The 20,674-nt window shown below is 45.5% G+C and overlaps 1 protein-coding gene across 11 annotated transcripts in view; it reads right to left on the reverse strand.

The window, feature by feature from the left end:
* The window catches only part of LOC102447370 (uncharacterized), a 74,686-nt gene that overhangs the window by 39,256 nt on the left and 14,756 nt on the right, over positions 1-20,674 (reverse strand). For all 11 annotated transcript variants that reach the window (XR_012899402.1, XM_075916607.1, XM_075916605.1 and 8 more), the window contains exons 6-12: positions 13,199-20,012; positions 9,412-10,258; positions 8,334-8,559; positions 4,467-4,679; positions 4,130-4,336; positions 2,417-2,598; positions 527-644 (exon numbers count right to left, since the gene is read on the reverse strand). Coding sequence is in view for 10 of the 11 variants with exons in the window: in XM_075916607.1 (XP_075772722.1) it covers positions 527-644; positions 2,417-2,598; positions 4,130-4,336; positions 4,467-4,679; positions 8,334-8,559; positions 9,412-10,258; positions 13,199-20,012 (8,607 nt within the window). In the remaining variant the exon portion in view is untranslated. The remainder of the gene's footprint in view (positions 1-526; positions 645-2,416; positions 2,599-4,129; positions 4,337-4,466; positions 4,680-8,333; positions 8,560-9,411; positions 10,259-13,198; positions 20,013-20,674) is intronic.

Raw genomic sequence — 20,674 nt, forward strand, 5'->3', positions numbered from 1 at the left:
TGCACTTGAGGCGGAATTTCCACCCACCCGCTCCCATCGCTATTAAAGCCCGTTACCACAGCCGCTGCACAGAGCCTAGCTCCATTCCCCTGCAGACTCCAGAACTGCATTCCAACTCTTCTCACATGGTTTCAAACTGTGCAAGGCAAAGCTCCGGAGAGACATACGCTGAGGTACAGCTCAGCAATGGACTAGACGTCAGAGCATCCCCCTCTGCCCTGGCAGCCCCTCACAGCGTGCTGCTGTCAAGGGTTGAGCCACATACTCTTCATATACCATGCCAGGACCACCCCAGCGCCTTCTCCCCACTGGACCAGCCGGCGCCCCCAGCTCCGACACGCCAGCCATCCGAGTCACTGCGGGAGGTACGAGGTTGGCGGCAGGAGAACAGCTGGTTTCTCTCTCTCTCAGAGTCAAGTGCGTAACCACTAGCAGACATGATTTCCTACTGCCTGGAAGCAGTTTCCAGACCCAAATGAATCTGCCCCCAGAGCCCTGTGGTAGGAAGAGGGAAAGAGCTACCAACCTCCTGCTGGAGTTGAAAATACAGGGAGTCCTTTTCCAATTCCATTTGCACCCGCTGATTCTCCAGCTCTCCCAGTGACCTTTCTATGGGCTGGATTTCACCTCTCAGGTCCAGATCACTGCAAGATCCAGATCAGGTAAGAATCAGGCCGCACACACAGAGAGTCGCTGCATAAAAGGACAGCGCACGCACAGATACGCTACGGTAAGTGCGTCCTTTTTCTGCCTTCATTGCCTGCTGCCAGCAGCAATTCCCTGCGAACAAATCTGACAGTCCCATGCCACTCATTTTGTTTGCAAAGCTCTTCTGCAAGGGTAAGTCCCACGGCTCATTGGCTGGCACATCACACTAGAATCTAGGGCCCTCATACCATAGGGCAGCGGCATGTCCCCCCGTTCCCTATGCCCAGCACCCCGCCCGAGTTCTGGGCATGGGGCCAGGCAGCTGGACCTCAGAACCCACCCCCAGAATTGGAGCCCCACCTAAAACCTGGGAATTCCAGCCCCAACCCCTCCCAGACCAGAGCAGCAAATGTTGAGGGTTTTTTAAACACACAACTGGGCCAGAGCTATGTGCTAATTGGGCCTCAGGTTGAGAGCTGCTGCACTAGACTCGATCCAGAGCCCCATGAAGTCACGGGAAGACTCCGGTTAAGCTAACAGCTTATGGATCAAGTTCCCAGCCAGCAAAGCTGTGGACATTACAGGAAAAACGTACAGAATTACAATGGACTGACACAGACACAGGAGGGAAAAGTTCAGAGCACATGGACTTTTCCAGCTGTGATGATCTGTGTTCTCTGCCGTGGCCAGTAATCCATACGGCTTATCACCTCCCCCCAGCCAGACCAGGACACGTAAGTGATCGTTTCCTGAACTCTGCACACGATACGGCTTGGTGCGTGGCGAGCCACGCTGCCTTTCACTGTCCTGCGGCAGTGCCCACAGGGGTGTGAGTGCACTGTAGAGGAACGCCGGCTTGCCACACAGGAACTTGTGAGCCCTTAGGGTCAGTGGTTCACCTCAATGCTCTACCTCAATGTCTAAGTGGCCCAATTTCATTGAAGTTCAGAGCAACTCGTGACCCCGGCAAGTGGCTGAAGTGGCTCTTAGTTTACCAGAGCCTGAGTGATCCATCACCGCCCCATGCAAGACATGAGTGACAGAGTCCCCCTCCATCCTGGTGGGTCCCATGCTTCCAGGTCAACTGCTTGCTGAGCTACTCTCAGCATGGGGAAAAGAGGAGAAACCCAACTCCACAGTCTCTGTGGCCCCTCAGTGTGGTGCTACTGGGATCCGGGACCCTCCCCCAGCCTACAGGGGGACCCAAAGAGCCCCAGACGCCAACTAATTCCGGGGGGGCAACAAAAAAGGAAGCACAGGGGAGAACCCAGGCTGCCCTCTACTCTGGGGTCCAGCCCCAGGCCCTGGGAAAGCAGCAGCCTGCAAATGTCTCCAACAACAGCTGCACGACAGTAACAGCTGCCACCTCCCCTAGGCCTTCCCTAGCACCTTCCCCATCGCAGGCTCTTCCTCCTGGGACCTGCTTGCACTTTCTGCGGCCAGACCCTCCACAGCACCGTCTCTCCTCAGCCCCTTCCTCGCGCTCCGAGCTAACAGGAGGGAAGCTTGGAAACCAGGCTCAACTGGTTCTTACTTGGCTCCCGGGGGTTCTGATTCATCTGGCTCCCTTGCGTCTGGAAGCCTCTTACTTGGCCTGGTTGGTCCTAGCAGGTGCTGCTGGTTCTGGATGAGTCCTTGGCAGTCCACATTGGGAACAGGGACCTATTTCTATAGGGCCAATAGATTTCCCTTTATCACTCTCCTATAGCCCTCTGCCCTGACCCCGTCACAGATGCTAAGGCAACAGGCTCACGAGAGCTGACATTACCTCATTATTTCCGTAACGTTGAAGTCATCAGTCTTAGTACAAACAAAAGCTAGACTCCCAAACTGACCATCCATGAGCAGCTGCCTCCGCAGGTTCGCACTCAACATCTCTTTGGCAGTCTTGTCATCCACTGCTCTGGTGATGCTGGCGACTACCCACACCGCATTGCAGTTCTTTAAGTACTAACGGGTGGAAAGAAAAGCCAGTTAACAGGAAAACCATAGCGATTTGTTCTGGCAGTTGAGAGCTTCAATCAGCTCTCACTAAATAACACAGGAAGAACTGTCCCGAAAAGTTGGGTTTTTTAAGACACACTGAACTGCTTCAGCACCTCCAAACGTGCCTGGACGTCCGAGAGGCAGAGTGAAATATTAAGTGGAATCTCCAGTTGGATAATGCGAGTAACAAATTCCAAACCTATCTCTGGGCAGCAGCTTTCAGAATTGCCATAGAAGAGTCACATGTCTAAAATGGTGAATCGGTTTCCAAATGTAACAGGAACCATTTTGCACTCATCTATTGAAGCACTAGGAGAGAACACACTGCTGCCACACAGTTTGGTGGTGCTGCTGATGGAGATGCACAAAAGTGAGTGCAATGGCAGAGAAGGCCTGCCTAGGCACAAAACACAACTGCATTACCTCTGACTAGCGGGGATGCTAGCTATCCGTTAACCGACTCGTCCAGTAACTGCATGAATTCTTACTGGTTACTGGACTATTCTATAGTCCCCGGGGGTGGGGCCGGCAGCCAGTGCCTTCCGGCCCCACTCCCAGGGAGCCCCCCGCCACCCCATGCTCCCCACATGGACCAACTGCCTGTTGCCCTCACTGCTGCTTCTGATACAGGGGCAGCAGCGCAGGGTAGCAGCAGTCCTTGTCCGCGGGGGGTCCAAGCTCCACATCTCCTGGAGTAGCCTCTGTCTGAGGTGAGCCTGGGCCTGCCATGGTTAAAGGCTGCTTCATGGCAGCCTTCTCCCTCCCTGCCAGCTGCTGCCTCTGATACGGAGGCAGCAGGGGGGATGGGGAAATGTGAGTAGTCAACAAGATTAACCGATACGCCTGGGCATATCGGTTGTCTAGTCGACTACTCGCTGACATCCCTACTGACTAGTTAACGTTTCTTCTTACAAACACACAGCTGCACTATACAGCATATAAGTGTAAAACAGCAACTCCAGAAAAGAACACTGCCATCATACTGCTATAGGAGACAGATCAATGTTTCATCTAGCACAGTGATCAGTTTCTAATAACAATTGATCCTTCTGAGGGGGAAATGTCGTCAGCGCACCTAACCGTGCAATACACTAGCATCTATGGTAATTTCTTATAGACTTCAAACACAAAGATGAACAGCACATGTAATTGGATCCCAATCAATGCAGCTGTGGAGACCACTTATCCACGGACGCTACTAAGCCTCGTTTTAGGAATCAACTTGCCAGTATGGCATCGTGCAGCAGTAAGTGCCATACGTCAGTTACACGATGCTGCAAACGTTTGTCTGAAAGAAGAGGAAAAGGAAAGAGACTGCTCATTTTCCCAGCGCATATTGATGTGTGTTACGTGCAAAATCATGATATGACGGCTAAGGAGAAAGATGCTGCTTCTGATACAGATCAGGGGCTGGGAACCAGAAGGGACAGAAGGGTTTAAAAACAAAACAACGCACAGCCTTAAGAGGGCTGCAATTTCACAGATGCCATTGTACCTCTTTGGCAGCATTATCCCTGGCAGCATTGGAATCTCTTATTCCAGGCAAATCCACCAGCACTGCCCCAGTCTTTAAGACATCAGCACCAGGAACACAGATCTTGACACATTTAACAATAGGCCAAAATTCTCCACCTTTCATGTCACGTAAGTTGTCAGTCCGAGAGTCAATGAATTTCTCTATTTTTGTGCGGAAATCTGATGCCTAAGTAAGGGAGAGAAAACAAGAGTAAGGTTCCCTAAAGGTAACAGGCTGAGCTACTCCATTTATCATCTCTATCGATCTGAAATAGCCTGACTAGGTGGGAGGGAGAAAGGTCACATGCTGCATTTACCTTCTCCGCAGAGATGTGTTTTACTGTCCCAAGATGCTGGGTCACCTCCTTCATCTCCTTCAGCTTTGGAAGTTCTGCTATCATCCCATAAACAGCTTTCACACGGCTATAGGCAGCGCCCGCTTCAGTCTTGCGATCTGGGCATCGCTTCTTTAAGTTGCCAGATTTGTCTTTCATATCTTCTAGGAGTGCTTTCAGCTCATTGTCCCACTCCTGAAACAGAAACGTGGAAACAACTGAGACACTATTCCCAACAGTTAAGATAGTAATTTGCTACATAAAGAATACCTATCCAAGCTCCAATGAAACAGACTAGATGCTCTGTTTGCCCCCAAGACATTTTAACACAAACAGAGGAAGGGGTTCCATTACAGCTGCTTTGCTGAAACTAAGAACCATTTTTAACAGATTACACCAGCTAGTCGATAAAACAGTAAATATTTTCAAACATTTTAAAAGCTGTTTGTTTTATTTTGTTTTCTCCCTTCAATACTGATGACAGTTTTCCACTCAGCTCTGATTCTCCCCCTCGGATATTTACACAGCTCCCTTTTGCCATAATACTTACGCACTACAATTAGAGATACAGTAGGAATAGCAGTGCTAGTAACTGGTACCAAGAATCTGCATGATTGCTCCAACATATAGCATGAGCAACATTCCTATTTTTAAACTGAAGGGTGATGGGAGGATTCATTTAAATCAGGATTTAAATTGCAAAGTGGAAATCTTTGATTTAAATCACTGATTTTATTAATCATCTCTTGCTCTTGTACTTCAATTATTTTCTGAAGAAAGGTGCATTCTCACTGGTTGATATAAATGTTAAAACATGTTAACTTATAACTAGACAGAGCCTTTATGCTAGCTCTGGTACATTTTTTTGCTGCTTAAGAGAGTACATTACAACTATCTGCATGTATTTAAGCAGTTATATAGTTTAATATTTTCAGATTAGTGTGTTAATGGTGAATGACACATTGCTTATTTATTAGATCAACTTTTTATATATAATTTGCATCAAGATGCATTAGGAGGCTAATTGGAATTTAATTAAAACCACACAAAACACCATATTTAAATGTTTTGGAATCCTAGACATGTAGAACTGGAAGAGAGCTCAACAGACTCCCCTGCTTTGAACCAGGACTGAGTATTATCTAGACCATCCAACATGTGTTTTCTAACCTGTTCTTAAAAACCTCCATGATGGAGATGCCACAACTTCCCTAAATAATTTGGTCCTTTACTTCACTACCTACACTTTTCCTAAAGTCTCACCCAAACTGCCTTTTCTCCATTATTTCTTGTCCAGTCCTCAGTGGGATAAGGAGAATCATTTAGTCTCTCCTCTTTATAACAACCTTTTACATACTTAGACTACTATGTTCCCCCCTCACCCAGTTTTTTCCAGTCTTTCCCCACAGGACATTTTCCAGACCTTTAAACAGTTTTGTTGCTCTCCTCTGGACTTTCTCCAATTTGTCTACATCTTTCCCGAAGCGTGGAATCCAAAACAAGACACAGAACTCCACTTGAGGCCTTATTAGTACTGGACAGAATGGGAGAATTATTTCTCATGCCTTGCTCACAACCCCTCATACATCTCAGCCCAATACCTGCTTTTGCTGCTATGTTCCATTGTTGACTCATTCAGTTTGTGAGAGACTACGACCCCAGATCCACCCTAGGAAGTCATTTCCCACCTTGTATTTGTGTAACTGATGATTCCCTCCTAAGTGTAGTACTGTGCATTGATAGCTATTCCATTTCATCCTACTTATTTCAGGCCACTTCTCCAGTTTGTAAACATAATTTCAAATTTTCATCCATTGTCCCAAGCACTTGCAAACCCGCCTGGTTGGATATTGCCAGCCATCTTTGCAAGTGCATTTTCTATGCCGTTACCCAAATCATTTATGAAGATGTTGATTAGAACCAGACCCAAGATAGATCCCTCTGGGACCCCCGCAAGCTTTTGAAGGAGAGGTTAGTCAGGGAGGGAGCTCCTAGCTAGGACACCTCCTAGCTGAAGACTGACTCTGCCTCTAGGGCTATGTCTAGACTATGGGGAAGATTTGCGGAGTTCGCATATCTTCTTCCAATCTCACTTTCGAAAGCAGAGATTTTGAAAGTGAAAGTAGTTTAGACGCGGCTTTATCTGTGACCACTCCGCTCTGTTGAAAAGCCATTTTTCCTCAAAAAACGAGATTTACACGGCTTTTTGACAAGGGGGGGGGTTTCGCCGAAAAAGCCACGTCTAAACTACTTTCACTTTCGAAAGCTCCGCAAGAGCACAGCTGTAGACCAATGGACATAACTTGCAAGAATTCTTCAGTCTCCGGCACAGGGGACACGTGTATCCACAGTCGAACACACACTGGGAGCAGCACTCAAAGAAATGAAGTTTACTTCCTAGTAACCAACCTTTTCCAAGCTGGGCTCTCACTTCACACATGGGATGCACCTACTGGGTGTGGTCAGACTGTTGGATTCTGACTAGCTGTGCCTGCCGGAAGGCTCAAAAGCTCCCGGACTCTCCTGTCACCATTCTAATGTTCTACGGGTGAGGCCACCCAAGGAACTTAAGCTGTGACTGTGCGCGCGCTTTTTAGACATTTTCAGGGGGTCTGAATTTCACTGAGGAGCAATTTCTGAAGATCTGGCTCTTTCCAACGGGCACCCCAAATCATTTTTGACCATTCCAATTTTAAATTAAATGCTAGTCTAAGGGCACTTGCCTGGAAAAACTTTCTGATCTCCAAGTATATGTGGATTTTTCAAACCTTGTCACGATAAATCTCAAAAGTAGAATCCAACTACAGGCGGCCCCCGACTTGCGATGCGATCGGTTCCTGGGGAAGCATAGCAAGTCGGGGACGTTGTAACTCGAACCCTCATTTACGATAGGTGTCGTGTGCAGTCGTAAATGCGGGACCAAGGACGTAAGTTGGGGGTTTCGGCCCCTTCCGCACTTACAAAAATGGCTGTAAGTGCGGGGAGTCGGAACTCGGGTGGTCGCATCTCAGGGGTTTCCTGTAAAAGATCAAATTAGCACCACCACAGACACCACAAACGCTCATGTCAGTTTAACCTCCCATAGGAATAAGGCCAGAGAGACTTTAATTTCATTATAGTTATTTTACTTCTCCCCGTTTAGAAACCTATGCAAGTCTAACTGGAAATAAGGCGCACATTTAGAATGATGCGAGGAACCACTTGAACAAACTTACCAAGAGTCATGGTGAATTTTCCATCCCTGACCATTTAAGTCAGGACAGGGTGTTTTTCTTAAAGATATATTCTAAATTTTTTTGTGGAAGATTTATGTCCTGTGTCATATAGGAGGTCAGACTAGATAAAGATAGTGGTCCCTTCTAGCCTTGGAAACCCCTATGAAACCTCTACAAATTATAATACAACCCCAAAGATCTACAGGAATAGCCAAACTTTTCAGATGAATGGCACTCAAATTACAGCAAGACTGTACAAAAGGCATTGAAAACGTTGGGTTTCAAGTTGCCAACCCTCACGTGCAATGAAGACTATGCCCTTTAAGTTTTGCAGATTGGCTTTAAACACCTAGTGGAACACTTGCTCAGTAATGTAGCACGACCAGAGACAAAGCAAGACGATCCAAATTAGGAGAATAGGTTTCAGGAAGCCAGAGACAGAAGACACATCCACGAGGAGAAAGATTTCAGATTTTGCCCATAAAGGGTTATGTGCCAAGACAAAATGCATCTGCGCTCCACAGAAACAAAATGATTCTTCCCTAACGCCTTTACAGCTGCCAGTTCTGTCACAACCATTCTGATGGCAGAGAAGAGCCACCTAGGGACAGTTAGATTGATGCCTGCTACCTACTTCTTTAGAAAGAAACTCCACATCCGCTTCATACAGACTCTTCCCAGCGTTCCTGGAGATCTCCACCACCACAGCAGTGCAGGCTCTCATGGCAGAAGTAGGCAGCACGGCTTCCTCATCCAGCAAGGCGTTTAACAAGCTGCTTTTCCCTGCTCCAGTGTTTCCCACGACTGCAATGTAGGTCTTGGGCATTTTTGTATCTTTCTGCAACGTTTCAATCTGGTCTCTTTATTTTTTTTAAAAAAGCAGAATCATGAAGCAATCACCTGGCAACATTTAACTATTAAGCTTCCAATTTGCATAAACAGCTATTCTGACTGATGCAAGTTTTGAAGCCATCAGTTACGCACAGCTCCGAGTTAGCAGAGGAAGGCTGCCTCGTGGACCCTCCCAGCCGGAGCTCAGAAGGACTGAGTGAGGAGGTGGGGGTGGGGGTGGGGGAGCTTCAGGGAAGCCGCCTGAGATTCCACAATAGGCCCAAGGTCTAACTCCAGCTCCCAGGAGGAGAGCTAGCAGGCTGCTGTATTAAGGAGAGAGACATGGGGGATTGTCGGAAGTCCAACCAAGGTCTGGGGAAAAGGCTGGGACCTTCTGAAGAGTGGAGGAAACTGACCAGGACTTTTACATGGGCCCAGAAAGGGCATGGACTGGAGAGACTAGACAAGTGAATAAACCCAACCCCAGCTCACAGAGTACTCCAGCAGCTCCCTGCTCTGACCCACTGACTTAGGCTTTCATGCTGATGACAAATATTGGCTGAAAGCCCTTTCCCCAAATTCACCACTGGGCTGGCACCAGCGCATGAAGCGATTTTACCCAGAAGAAATTCTGTCCCACATCGAGGGTCACTTGAGAGCAGGAAATAAAACTCAAGACCGTTTAGTAAATTTACCACTTGCTTACGCAGCCATTTCACAGGGACCTTTTAGGCTGCTAATGCTATTTTACCAACGGGCAAACTGAGGTAGTGAGGTGAGCGTGACTTGCCGAGGATCAGGTAGTGAGGCCTGACCACTGTGACTGTCTCCCCAATGGTCTCATTAGTCTGACAGCTACTGACTGGAAAAGAAAGCTTTACCTCCATTCATTCATGTGCGCTTCGTCAATGCCCTCCACAGCCCGGAGAGCCTGCGAAATCTCGCCAAGCACCGTCTGACACTGGCTCAGCTGGAACTCAATGTCGCCCTCCGACGAAGCCCAGGCACTCCGGGCCTCACTCTCCATTCCATCTGAACTGCTGGAACTTGCTTTGGGAGCAGCATTTTCAGCGGCAGAGAAACTGCCCAGAGTTTTGGTTCTAGACAAGAGGGCAACAGCCCTCAAACTCTCTGTAGCCGTGGATGGAAATTCCTCCATATCAGCAGCAAAACCCTTGGAGTGACAGGCCGCTTCCTCGTCGGAGGAGCAAGCTCGTTCTGAAGCTGGTCGGCTGAACCTGCGTGCCTCAAAGGTGCAAGAAGAGGGGATCCGGTCTTGAATCGGAAGATTTGCTACAGACCGTGGCTGAGATGAACAGCCTGGCAGAGAGCAGTCTGCAGTTTCTGAGGCACGACGTTTGTGCAGAGCTGAGGTTACTGGAGAGCGAGCTGCAGGACACTCTCTGAGGTGATCAGAAGTGACAGGCATGGAGGGCGTTTGGGCAAGGTCAGTGAGACTTGTCTGAGAAGCGCTGGATGATCCTGTAGTGTCAGGAGCGCCAATTTCCTTCTGATTTGGTGCTGGTTCCTCATTGGCAGACCCTGGAGAAACTGCAGCAACAAGGGGACACTTTTTGGATGGAGGGGAAATGCTCCCGTCATGTTCCCTAGGAGAAAGTTCTCTCTTTAACCGTGTCTGGGGCGCAGCGCCTCGTTTTACACGGGCTACAATTGGTTCTCGTGTAGGCGAGTGAGGGTTCCAATCCACTGTGGCTGCAGGGCTTACATCTGGGGGGAGGGAAAACATCCAGACCTTAATTTAGTATTGACAGATCTAGACTATTCCAATCCCCACTTCAGCTCCTCCTATCGAATTCAAGCTTCTGCTACTTGTCACTCAGCTAGCACCTTAACAGGGTGTAAAATCCCAGTGAATCAGTTAACCGGTTAAATGCTGGGTTCACTGGTTAACTGATTGAGCAGGATCCCAGCGGGGGCTGCTGCCGCTCCTGCCCTCCCCTGGCCACATGGGGCTGTCACTGCCGGCCTCCACCCCAATTCTGGAAGGGCTGCAGCACCCAGCTCCCCCATGCGGAGGTAAAGGAGGGATGGCTGACAGCAGGAGCCAGCAGCCCTGCAGGAAAGGGGGGGCAGGAGCAGGCTGCCGGCTCCTGACCCCACATGGGGCGGGAGCAGCCCTCTGACCAGGCTGTTCCCGGAACCAGGATGATGCTAACCGGCTAACCGTTCACATCCCTAACCCTTAACCTTGTCTCCTTTTGCCCTGAATTCTGCCTAGATACCCCCTGCTCCTCCCTGCCTTCTCTCACACATGGAGCGCCCTCCTTAATGCCAGCTCTTTGGGCAGCGACTGTCTACTTGCTTTTGTGGAATACCTCACATGCTTTGGGTTGTTCAAAGAAACAAAGAAGAAACCTGAAACAGTTGGGTGCCTCCGACCCTCCGTCCTTGATTCAATGGTAGTTTTCTACCCTCAGAAGAGAGTTACATTTTAGAATGAACAACTTTATTTAGTCAGACTGTACTACTAAGAGGCGTCCTTCGCTGAGAGTATCATTTATCCCTTCAGATTTACAGAGGACAATGGACCAGGCAGCGTTATGCGGTGGTTTATCAGCTCAGGCGGGCGCTGGGTTACGGTCTGAACTATCTTCACAGCCACAGGGTTAGAAACCGTTCTTAAACGGAAGCTGAGATTCTGGAGTGCAAAGAACAAGTTAAAAATCACCTAGAAAAGTTAGATGCCTGCAAGTCACCAGGGCCTGATGAAATGCATCCTAGAATACTCAGGGAGCTGATAGAGGAGGTATCGGAGCCTCTAACTATCATCTTTGGAAAATCATGGGAGACAGGAGAGATTCCAGAGGACTGGAAAAGGGGAAATATAGTGCCCATCTATAAAAAGGGAAATAAGAACAACCCAGGAAACTACAGACCAGTTAGTTTAACTTCTGTGCCAGGGAAGATAATGGAGCAAGTAATTAAGGAAATCATCTGTAAACACTTGGAAAGTGGCAAGGTGATAGGGAACAGCCAGCATGGATTTGTAAAGAACAAATCATGTCAAACCAATCTGATAGCTTTCTTTAATAGGATAACGAGTCTTGTTGATAAGGGAGAAGCGGTGGATGTGGTATACCTAGACTTTAGTAAGGCATTTGATACGGTCTCGCATGATATTTTTATCAATAAACTAGGTAAATACAACTTAGATGGGGCTACTATAAGGTGGGTGCATAACTGGCTGGATAACCATACTCAGAGAGTAGTTATTAATGGTTTACAATCCTGCTGGAAAGGCATAACAAGTGGAGTTCCTCGGGGGTCTGTTTTGGGACCGGCTCTGTTCAATATCTTCATCGATTATTTAGATATTGGCATAGAAAGTACACTTATTAAGTTTGCAGATGATACCAAGCTGGGAGGGGTTGCAACTAATCTGGAGGATAGGGTCATAATTCAAAATGATCTGGACAAATCGGAGAAATGGTCTGAGATACATAGGATGAAGTTTAATAAAGACAAATGCAAAGTGCTCCACTTAAGAAGGAACAATCAGTTTCACACATACAGAATGGGAAGCGACAGTCTGGGAAGGAGTACTGCAGAAAGGGATCTAGGGGTTATAGTGGACCACAAGCTGAATATAAGTCAGCAGTGTGATGCTGTTACAAAAAAAAGCAAACATGATTCTGGGATGTATTAACAGGTGTGTTGTGAGCAAGACACGAGAGTCATTCTTCCACTCTACTCTGCGCTGGTTAGGCCTCAGTTGGAATATTGTGTCCAGTTCTGGGCACCGCATTTCAAGAAAATGTGGAAAAATTGGAGAGGGTCCAGAGAAGAGCAACGAGAATGATTAAAGGTCTAGAGAACATGACTTATGAGGGAAGGCTGAAGGAATTGGGTTTGTTTAGTTCAGAAAAGAGAAGATTGAGGGGGGACATGAGAGCCGTTTTTAGTATCTAAAAGGGTGTCATAAGGAGGAGGGAGAAAACTTGTTCATCTTGGCCTCTGAGGATAGAACAAGAAGCAATCAGCTTAAACTGCAGCAAGGGAGGTTTAGGTTGGACATTAGGAAAAAGTTCCTGTCAGGGTGGTCAAACACTGGAATAAATTGCCCAGGGAGGTTGTGGAATCTCCATCACTGGAGATATTTAAGAATAGGTTAGATAAATGTCTATCAGCGATGGTCTAGACAGTATTTGGTCCTGCCATGAGGGCAGGGGACTGGACTTGATGACCTCTCGAGGTCCCTTCCAGTCCTAGTATTCAAGGATCTGTATGCTTTTCAGCAAATTCAGTCCGCATTAACCATATCACTCAGGCTGCTCTGACCACATCATAAGGAATGCAAGAAAAAGCATGCTGGAAGATGAACAGTGTGTGCCTATATTAAAATATAAGCACACTAAATTTATAACTGAAAGTCAGGAGCCAAAGTAACACAAGTAAGCTACTTCCAACTTGGTACGATAAGGAAACATTGGTTTCCAAGCACTGTAAATGTGTGACATTCCTCAGGAAAGTTTATCACTGTGAAACCAGGTAACTATAATTTCTCTGAATAATTGGAACTATCTACCATGATAAATGTGGCATGTGCTGTGACAGCCAAATTCATTACAGCCACCGCAACATATGCCTTCCCAAAATGTATTCTGCTGCCTTAACACATGTACTTTTCCTTACACTTTAAACAATTACCTTGGCAGGGAGAGCATGCGGATTTTGTCTGAAGACCGAAGATTTCGCCATGTTGCGTGTTGCTGTGAGTGCAAAATTCAGGGGCTTCGTGCTGGTCTGCATCACTTTCTACCTTGAAGATGCTCTTCGGTGAACTAGGACTGGCTCCAGTTAGTGAAGTCACATGGGACGCAGGAATGGATAAGTCTTCTAGACTAGGTGTTCTGTCACCATCGAGCGCTCCCTCAGCCTCGTGCAGTACTGCCAGCTCATTTCTGTCTGTGATGCTTTCAACATGGTCTTCTGACTCCAACTTCTGTGGCCACTCGCTTGCAACACACTGGCTGCTTTCTCTAGCTGCTGCCACAAGATCTGAAGATATAGTTGTGTCTCTGCTCCAATGCGCAGCTGAGGCGTCTAAGGAGTTGCATGAAAAACCTGACACTGTGTCAATACCAGCTACATCGCAACTGTCACTGCAAACACCTGTGGGGAGCCCATCACCTGCTCCACTAGAAATCCTGCTATTTACTTTTTGGGTAAGCAAATGATGATCACCTTCAACCGAGCTATTCGATAAGTCAGAGAATATGAAGTCCAAACCGGATGCTTTGGTGCTCTGTTCAGAAGCTACGTCAGGGGATGTCAGGGGCGATTTAGCAGAAAAATATTTACTATCTAAGGCTAAACACACCCTTGACTGAAACTGTTCCTCTTCAGACAGGGAATCTGCACTTGGGCTTTCTGGAACTTGACTTGCGTCTTTTTCTAGTACACCAGTCTGTGAATCTGCTGAACTGGCAGCAAGTTCACTAACCCTGAACTGACTTTCAAGGGGGAGACTCTGGGACTCAGATATTAATTTCACTGACTGGTTTCCATTTACCGGAGGGTCAATACTTGACAACAGACGTAAATTGCTTCCATCTCTCCTTGTCCAGCCATCACTGTCTATTTCACCTACACACGTACAGTTACTGTCGTCTTCTACTTTGCTTTCAATAGGCGGCACAGACATTTCAGGTTTGGGGTTTTCATTTACCAAGTTCTCAGAGTCATTTCTTTTTTTAAAAAATTCTCTCACCAAGCGTGCAATATTTTTACTATTTTCCTTCTCCACTTCATTAAGGCGCTGAAGAGTTTTCTCATTCACATCAGTGGGAGTGGAAAATAAGGCTACATTTGGACTAGGCAGGTCAGATACAGACTCCTGCATGGCAAGAGACCTCAAAGGGCAGATTCTCTTTTGGGAGCACTGCTCATCTTCAGAAAGTGAAGTTTCAGAATATTTGTCTCTATCGATGTGTCTTTTCGGTGCTCTGAAATAATTGGTTTTGTCTGTCTTTTTATTCTGAGCTTTATTCTGCTCTTTAGAAGTGCCCATCCTGTTCATAAATGTAGACTCTGAAACATTTAAACCTTCATTACTGCCTTCAGAAACATTTGCACATTCTGTGGGCTGGCATAGGTTTGCTTGGGATTTCAGGGATTCACAGTCTTGGCTTTCTTGCTGCATATATACCAGTTTGTCTGTTTCTGTTTTCTGATTAATGTCATCTTTTTCTGCACAGAGACTGGTCAGCATTTCGTTTACCGGAGAGCCCTTAACAGATTTTAGGGCTCCAAAAGATATAGATGGTGTCTCCACATCTAATTCTTTACTGCAATCATCCAGCAAGCTATTCTTAGGCTCCAGATTCTCCTCTAGATTTTTTCTGCCTTGGACAGAATTAGAATCAACATTTCCTACAAGTTCACCTGAACAATGTGCATCTCCCTTATTCAAATCAACCTGTGCATAGCCTTTCACTGCTTCCATTTCTCTCTGGCTTTCTGGTACGCAAGGAAATTCTATAGAACTATACAAACATACGGGCTCAAGATTACAGTCTGCAGTTGTTTGGTTCTCTGTTTTTTCTTCTCTCAGTGTTGGGTTTTTTACTAAGTGACCGGATTCACCAACTACCATACCTGTACTACAATTTTCAGGTCCAGCGATTCTAACTTCACTTAGATCATATTCTGCATTGCAAAGAGAATAGCTCTTTTCTTCCAAACTCAAGTCTGTTGACTTTTCTGAACCTATCATTGATTTGACATGAGCTGTTTCAATCACTCTGCCAAGCTGATCTTTATTTGGTTTGCAGTCCAGGTCAGCAGGTAGAATAACGCTGCTAGAGACACTGTTTGGATCAGAGACAACAGTGTCTCTTTCCTTCAGAATTTTGCTTCCATCAGACTGCATTTCAGTTCCAATTCTTGTTCTCATGTTATCTTCTTCCTTTTCCTTTTCAACTTCTGAAGCTGAGAAATTCAGCTCCTCAGAACTGAATGACTCAGACCCTTCGATTGAGTCAGTTTCAGTTTCCTTTATGAGGTTTTCATTCATATTTTCTTTAGCAGATTCAGGCTTTTCAAATGTAAGAGTTTGCCTCCCAACTGCAAAATCATTTCTGTCTACACTGCATGGTCGTGTGTCCAATTCAGAAGTTTGCAGTTGGATTCCACTTTCCTCTTGGTATATACTTCTTTGATCACTGCTCTCCAAACCAGTCAGTGTCAAGATTTCAGTAGTCATATTTTGTTCGCGTAGCTTCTTCCTACCACTGTCTATGATGAAGTCCTTTGGATAAAGTGATTGTGTCATAATATCCTCTTTGGAGTTCCAGTCTACTTTACTGTCCAAATGCTGGAATTCCACGGCATGGGAATCTGTCTCCTGCTGTTCATCATCTGCACCAGATTGCTGTTGAAATGCCAAATGGGCAGAGCTGACAGACAAATTCTCATTTTCCTCTTGGCAATTATTCAATGTTCCTAAATCAAACTCACTGCAACATGCATCACTGTGCTTAAATTCGTTGTCCACTGTAACTGATTTTACACTCCATTTATGGTTTACTGCCTCAACTCTCTTTTCATCATTCAACTTCATATCTTCTTCATTCCTGGTGTCCTTCTGAGGCAAGCTGTAATCATTCAGAGGTTCTGGAATGTTTTCCATGTCCCTTTTAGTCTCATAGTAAGGGGATTGTATTTGCGAACAGGAATAATCATTAAAGTTCAAGCTTCTTTCTGCTACTAGAGAAGTAAGTTTGGATAAGCATAATGGAGAAAGATCATTTGCTTTTCCTTCCTCTAAGTCTGAAGAGTAATATGCTGTATTTCTTTTCAGCCTGTTGGTGGGTTCTTCAGTAATGCTGCTGTGATTAAGATTTGTTTGTTCACCACATACATTTGCCACAATCTCCATCTCTTTATCTAGATCTTCCTTTTCTAGATTTGTCTCTTGTTCAAATATACCATCATTAATGGCTGTTCCTAAGTCATGTCTCTCTCCAGGTATTTTCATCTTCTCTTTGCTTTCAACGTTATCTTCATCTGTCTTTTCATAAAACGTATTGTCGCTACTAGTTGACTGATCATACTGCTCCCCCCCCAGTGTTGTATCATCCACTACTGAGCAAGTGGTTTTCAGTTCCTGGCAATCAGTATCACTCCTCTCATTAGAAGTGGAATCCAAAGTACGGCCAGCAAAGACTTCAACTGTTTTAATACAGTTGGTGTTTGTGTTTTCTTCCAATTCTCTTTCAACCATTGAGACATATGACTGGTCCTCTTCTTTCCATGGAGACTTCTTTCCCTCAGGAGTGCAGTCACTCTCCTGTAGCAGACCCTCATCAATAAGTTCTTCATCTACATCAATCGGTGGCTTAGTATTTATCGCCTCTACCAATTTCTCTGTTTTTTCAAAAAGTGTCACTTTATCGGGAGAAGAACCTGAAGTTACAAATACTGGTTTTTCTTCAAAGGTTTCGGAAGAAAGCTTTTTCTTTGCTATGGAATCTAACTCCATTGGTTCAGATAACTCTTTCCAGGAATTTTCACTTGCATTGTTATGTTGTATGGTACTTTGATAGGGCTCTGAAAACTGTTGACTATTCAAATTAATATCCATTGACACGTTTACTTCCTCCTCACAGATACTATTCTTTGACACACTATTTTTGTTTCCACTTACAGCAGTCTCTGTAGGCAGTAAGTTTATTTCTCTCTCATTTATTAGCCTACTTTGAGTTCCCACTTTTGCACATGGTCCTTCAATATAATCGGTAACTGAAGATATCCTCGCTTCTGTATCCACGGAATCCATCTTTGATTCACTCTTATCTTTGTCTCCGTGTCCAACATGACTACCCATCGTTACATTCCTATTTGCTTGCTTTTCATCCTCTTCAGAAGCACTTATTTCCACATGTATATCATTGATACCAAAATCACTAACCTCCTGTGGCACACCTTTTGTAGCTACAGAGGTAGTCGGACATTCATGGTCTGAATGAAAGCCTTCAGACTCTATACACAGAGTGGCATGAGAAGTACTTGCCTTATTGCATGGTTTCTGTTTCACAGATGTTTCAGTTTCATTTTGAGACAATGGCTGGATATTAGTTTCTTGGTTCACTTTTTCACTAATGGACCTCTTGGCAGACGCAAAAGCTCCAGAGTCTTCATACCTGCAAGGACACTCAGGAGAAATCATTTCTACCACTGTTCTACTCCAAGGTTTGACAATTGCCTCTGAATTACATGTTTCTTCTTCCTTTGGAGATGGTTGGAGTGAGGAAATTTCACTGTGCAAAGATTCAGAAGATGACGGCACACAATTACAGGAAGAATCATAAGTTACATCTTCCAAGTGTGTATCTTCAGATAGGATATGGTCCTTAGAAGGAGAATGTACATGATAATCTGAGATATATTGTGCACATGAGGGCAAGTTCTTGGGTGCTGTGGGCTCTGCATTGTTTTTCAGTATCTTGGTTACAAGCCCATCCACTACCACATGAGAATCCATTGATGATTCCTCCTCTTCTGGATGAAGCACATCCAGATACTGGACAATCTTTGTTCCACTGGCTCTCGAGACAACTTGTTCCGTAACACAGCTCTGGAATAAGGCGACTCCGCTGACACGGTCATTTTCATTTTCTTGGGATTTAGCAGAACCAACAGCACTCTCACAAGCAGACATTTCTTTTGCTGCACACGTTGTCAGAATGTTATGAGAGTCCTCATAGTCTAGGGTCAATATCCCAGTGTCTGAAGGCGCGTAGTCCTGATCTAAAGCATTTTGCATCTTATCCTCAAAAACACGATCTCTATGTAGTCCCAATTCTCTGTTTGATATAGTCATGATTCTATCATTGTTAGGGTCAGCTCCTTCTTGAATGTCTACAGTAGTGTCAGGCTTCTGAGTTTCCAACTCTCTGTCAGCCAAGGGACAGCTGTCCCTTTCTACAATATCAATACTTTCTTGTACTGCTTTCTCATTTGGCATAAGGCTGTTTTCCTTTATAACTGAAGTCAGCTCATCTTTGCAGATCTCGTTTTTGATCTCAGAATGCCAAACACTATGTGGACATTCTGAGTCTGGCACAAATGGCATGCTTGCTTCCTGAGCTCCGTCTATGGCCATAACAGTTTCAGGAAGCAAATCCAGCTCTTCTACATCAGCTGCATTCACTAGCTTCTTTGGACTCACTACTTCTTTTGCAGGAAACCCACTATCTGGATCTCTACCCAGAGCAATGTCTTCTGGGACTCTGTTTATTGTCACACAGTCACTGTTTTCCAAACAATTTTCAACAGTAACTGATTCTGACAGGCGATTTACGTGACAATGGCCCTTTCTCTTTGAATGGTATTCACAAGTCTCAGCACCAATAACAGCTGCAGCAGCATGTGGCGTTCCATACATACAAACGTCAACAGGATGCTGCTCCAACACGTACTCATTCTGTTCTTCCGTCAAACTTTCCTTTTCCATTGAATTCTCCGCATAATCACTGACTGATGGCACCTGAGCACTTTTCACAGCTTCATTTATCACTTCTCTGACTTGCACTTGAATGCCAGTTTCTGAACTCTCAGAAGTTTCGTGTTCAGCTGTTTCTTTAGAGCTGCTAATAATGTCGATCTCTATCGGCTCTTCGTCATCATCAGCGTTTGCACAACTTCCAAGCACTGACTTACTGGCTACAGCAGCTAGTGTCTTGGGATCAAGGTGGCTTCCAGTTTCTATTTGAAAAGGATCTGAAAGCTCTAGACTGTTATCGGGAAGACCAGCTCTGACAACTGTTCTTCCATGTTGGCTACTGTCACATGTGTCTGTGGTATCACTAGAGCGAGGAAAAGGTGGTGAAGGTTCCAGATTATAACACACTGCGTCAGGAGGTTGTCTCTCTATTTCACCACTGGCGTGTCTCTCATCCAGGAATGGTCTGTAAAACTGTGGCATGCTTCCTGATGAGTGTGCATGGTCTTCACTTGGTTTCACACAGAAAAAGTCAGAATTATCCAGTTCTGCTCTCCTTGCACCGTTTTCCTGAAACGAACAAGACTGTGCAATTTCAAAGACACTCTGCTGAGAAGGCTCTGCGGTAACTGTTGAACTATTCCCATGGACATATTCGGGTGAAGCAGAACGTACAATCTGAGAATCAGGTGACGTATCTGGTATTGCAACAGTTGATGTAGATGCTGGAGGCATTTCTGATTTATTTGAAGTCACATTAAAGGGATTTCTACACAGAGAAGATTTAGCTGAAGACAACACCGAACCAGCTGGTGTTAATGGCAGACTCACAGTGACCATAGAAGGCTGCACAGCACCATAGCATGTGCTAGATTTAGATTCAGCTCCACTACTTGGGACTATGTGAGACGTCTGTATCAGCTGGGATATAATGGGAAGGCCAACATTTTTCTCGAACTCCAAAACTGAATTGTACATTTGTGGGGTTTCAGGAGCCGCCAGCAGTGGTAACTGAATCTGTACAAAGGAGATAAGAGTCAGCACCACAAAATGCTAAGTATAAGTAACTGAAAAGGAATGAACTTTGGTTTCACATATTAAGTGTAAAAACAGAAATCCACATGGCATGGTTGACTTGACATTTCATATATACTTAAGCCCTCTTTACCACTGCCACCCACTACCACTCCCCCTTCTAAAGTACTGCACGTTATGGAGGCACAGTTTGTGACTGGAGGGCGTATAAAAAGCCTTCTTTTCCATACGTAGCCGGTGACCCAAGTTTTATGGCTGAGATACTGAAATGTATTGCCCTCCAAGTGTAGTCAGGGCTGGTTTTTATTAACGGGTACAAGTTCCAGTAGCACCTATTTCTCATTCTGTCTAGCCATCATAGGCACCCTTGAAAGTATTTAGAAGGGGTGCAGGAGTGATCAGAGGGAATTCAGCAAGTGGGGAGAGGTAGAGGGAAGGGTGGAGCAGTGTTTGGTGAAGGCAGGATCCAGGAATGTATACAGACAATAGGTATTTATTATTTTTTCATTTATATGATGTGTTCACTATAACAATCTTCAAGACTTGCACGTAAAAAACCAGAATGACATTTCTGTAACCACTGTCTTTCCTTCCCCAAATCTCCATTTGGTTTGTTGTTGTCATTCGTTATATCTTGTCTAAAA

Source organism: Pelodiscus sinensis, unplaced genomic scaffold (assembly GCF_049634645.1).
Source record: "Pelodiscus sinensis isolate JC-2024 unplaced genomic scaffold, ASM4963464v1 ctg117, whole genome shotgun sequence".
Classification (NCBI taxonomy): Eukaryota; Metazoa; Chordata; order Testudines; family Trionychidae; genus Pelodiscus; species Pelodiscus sinensis.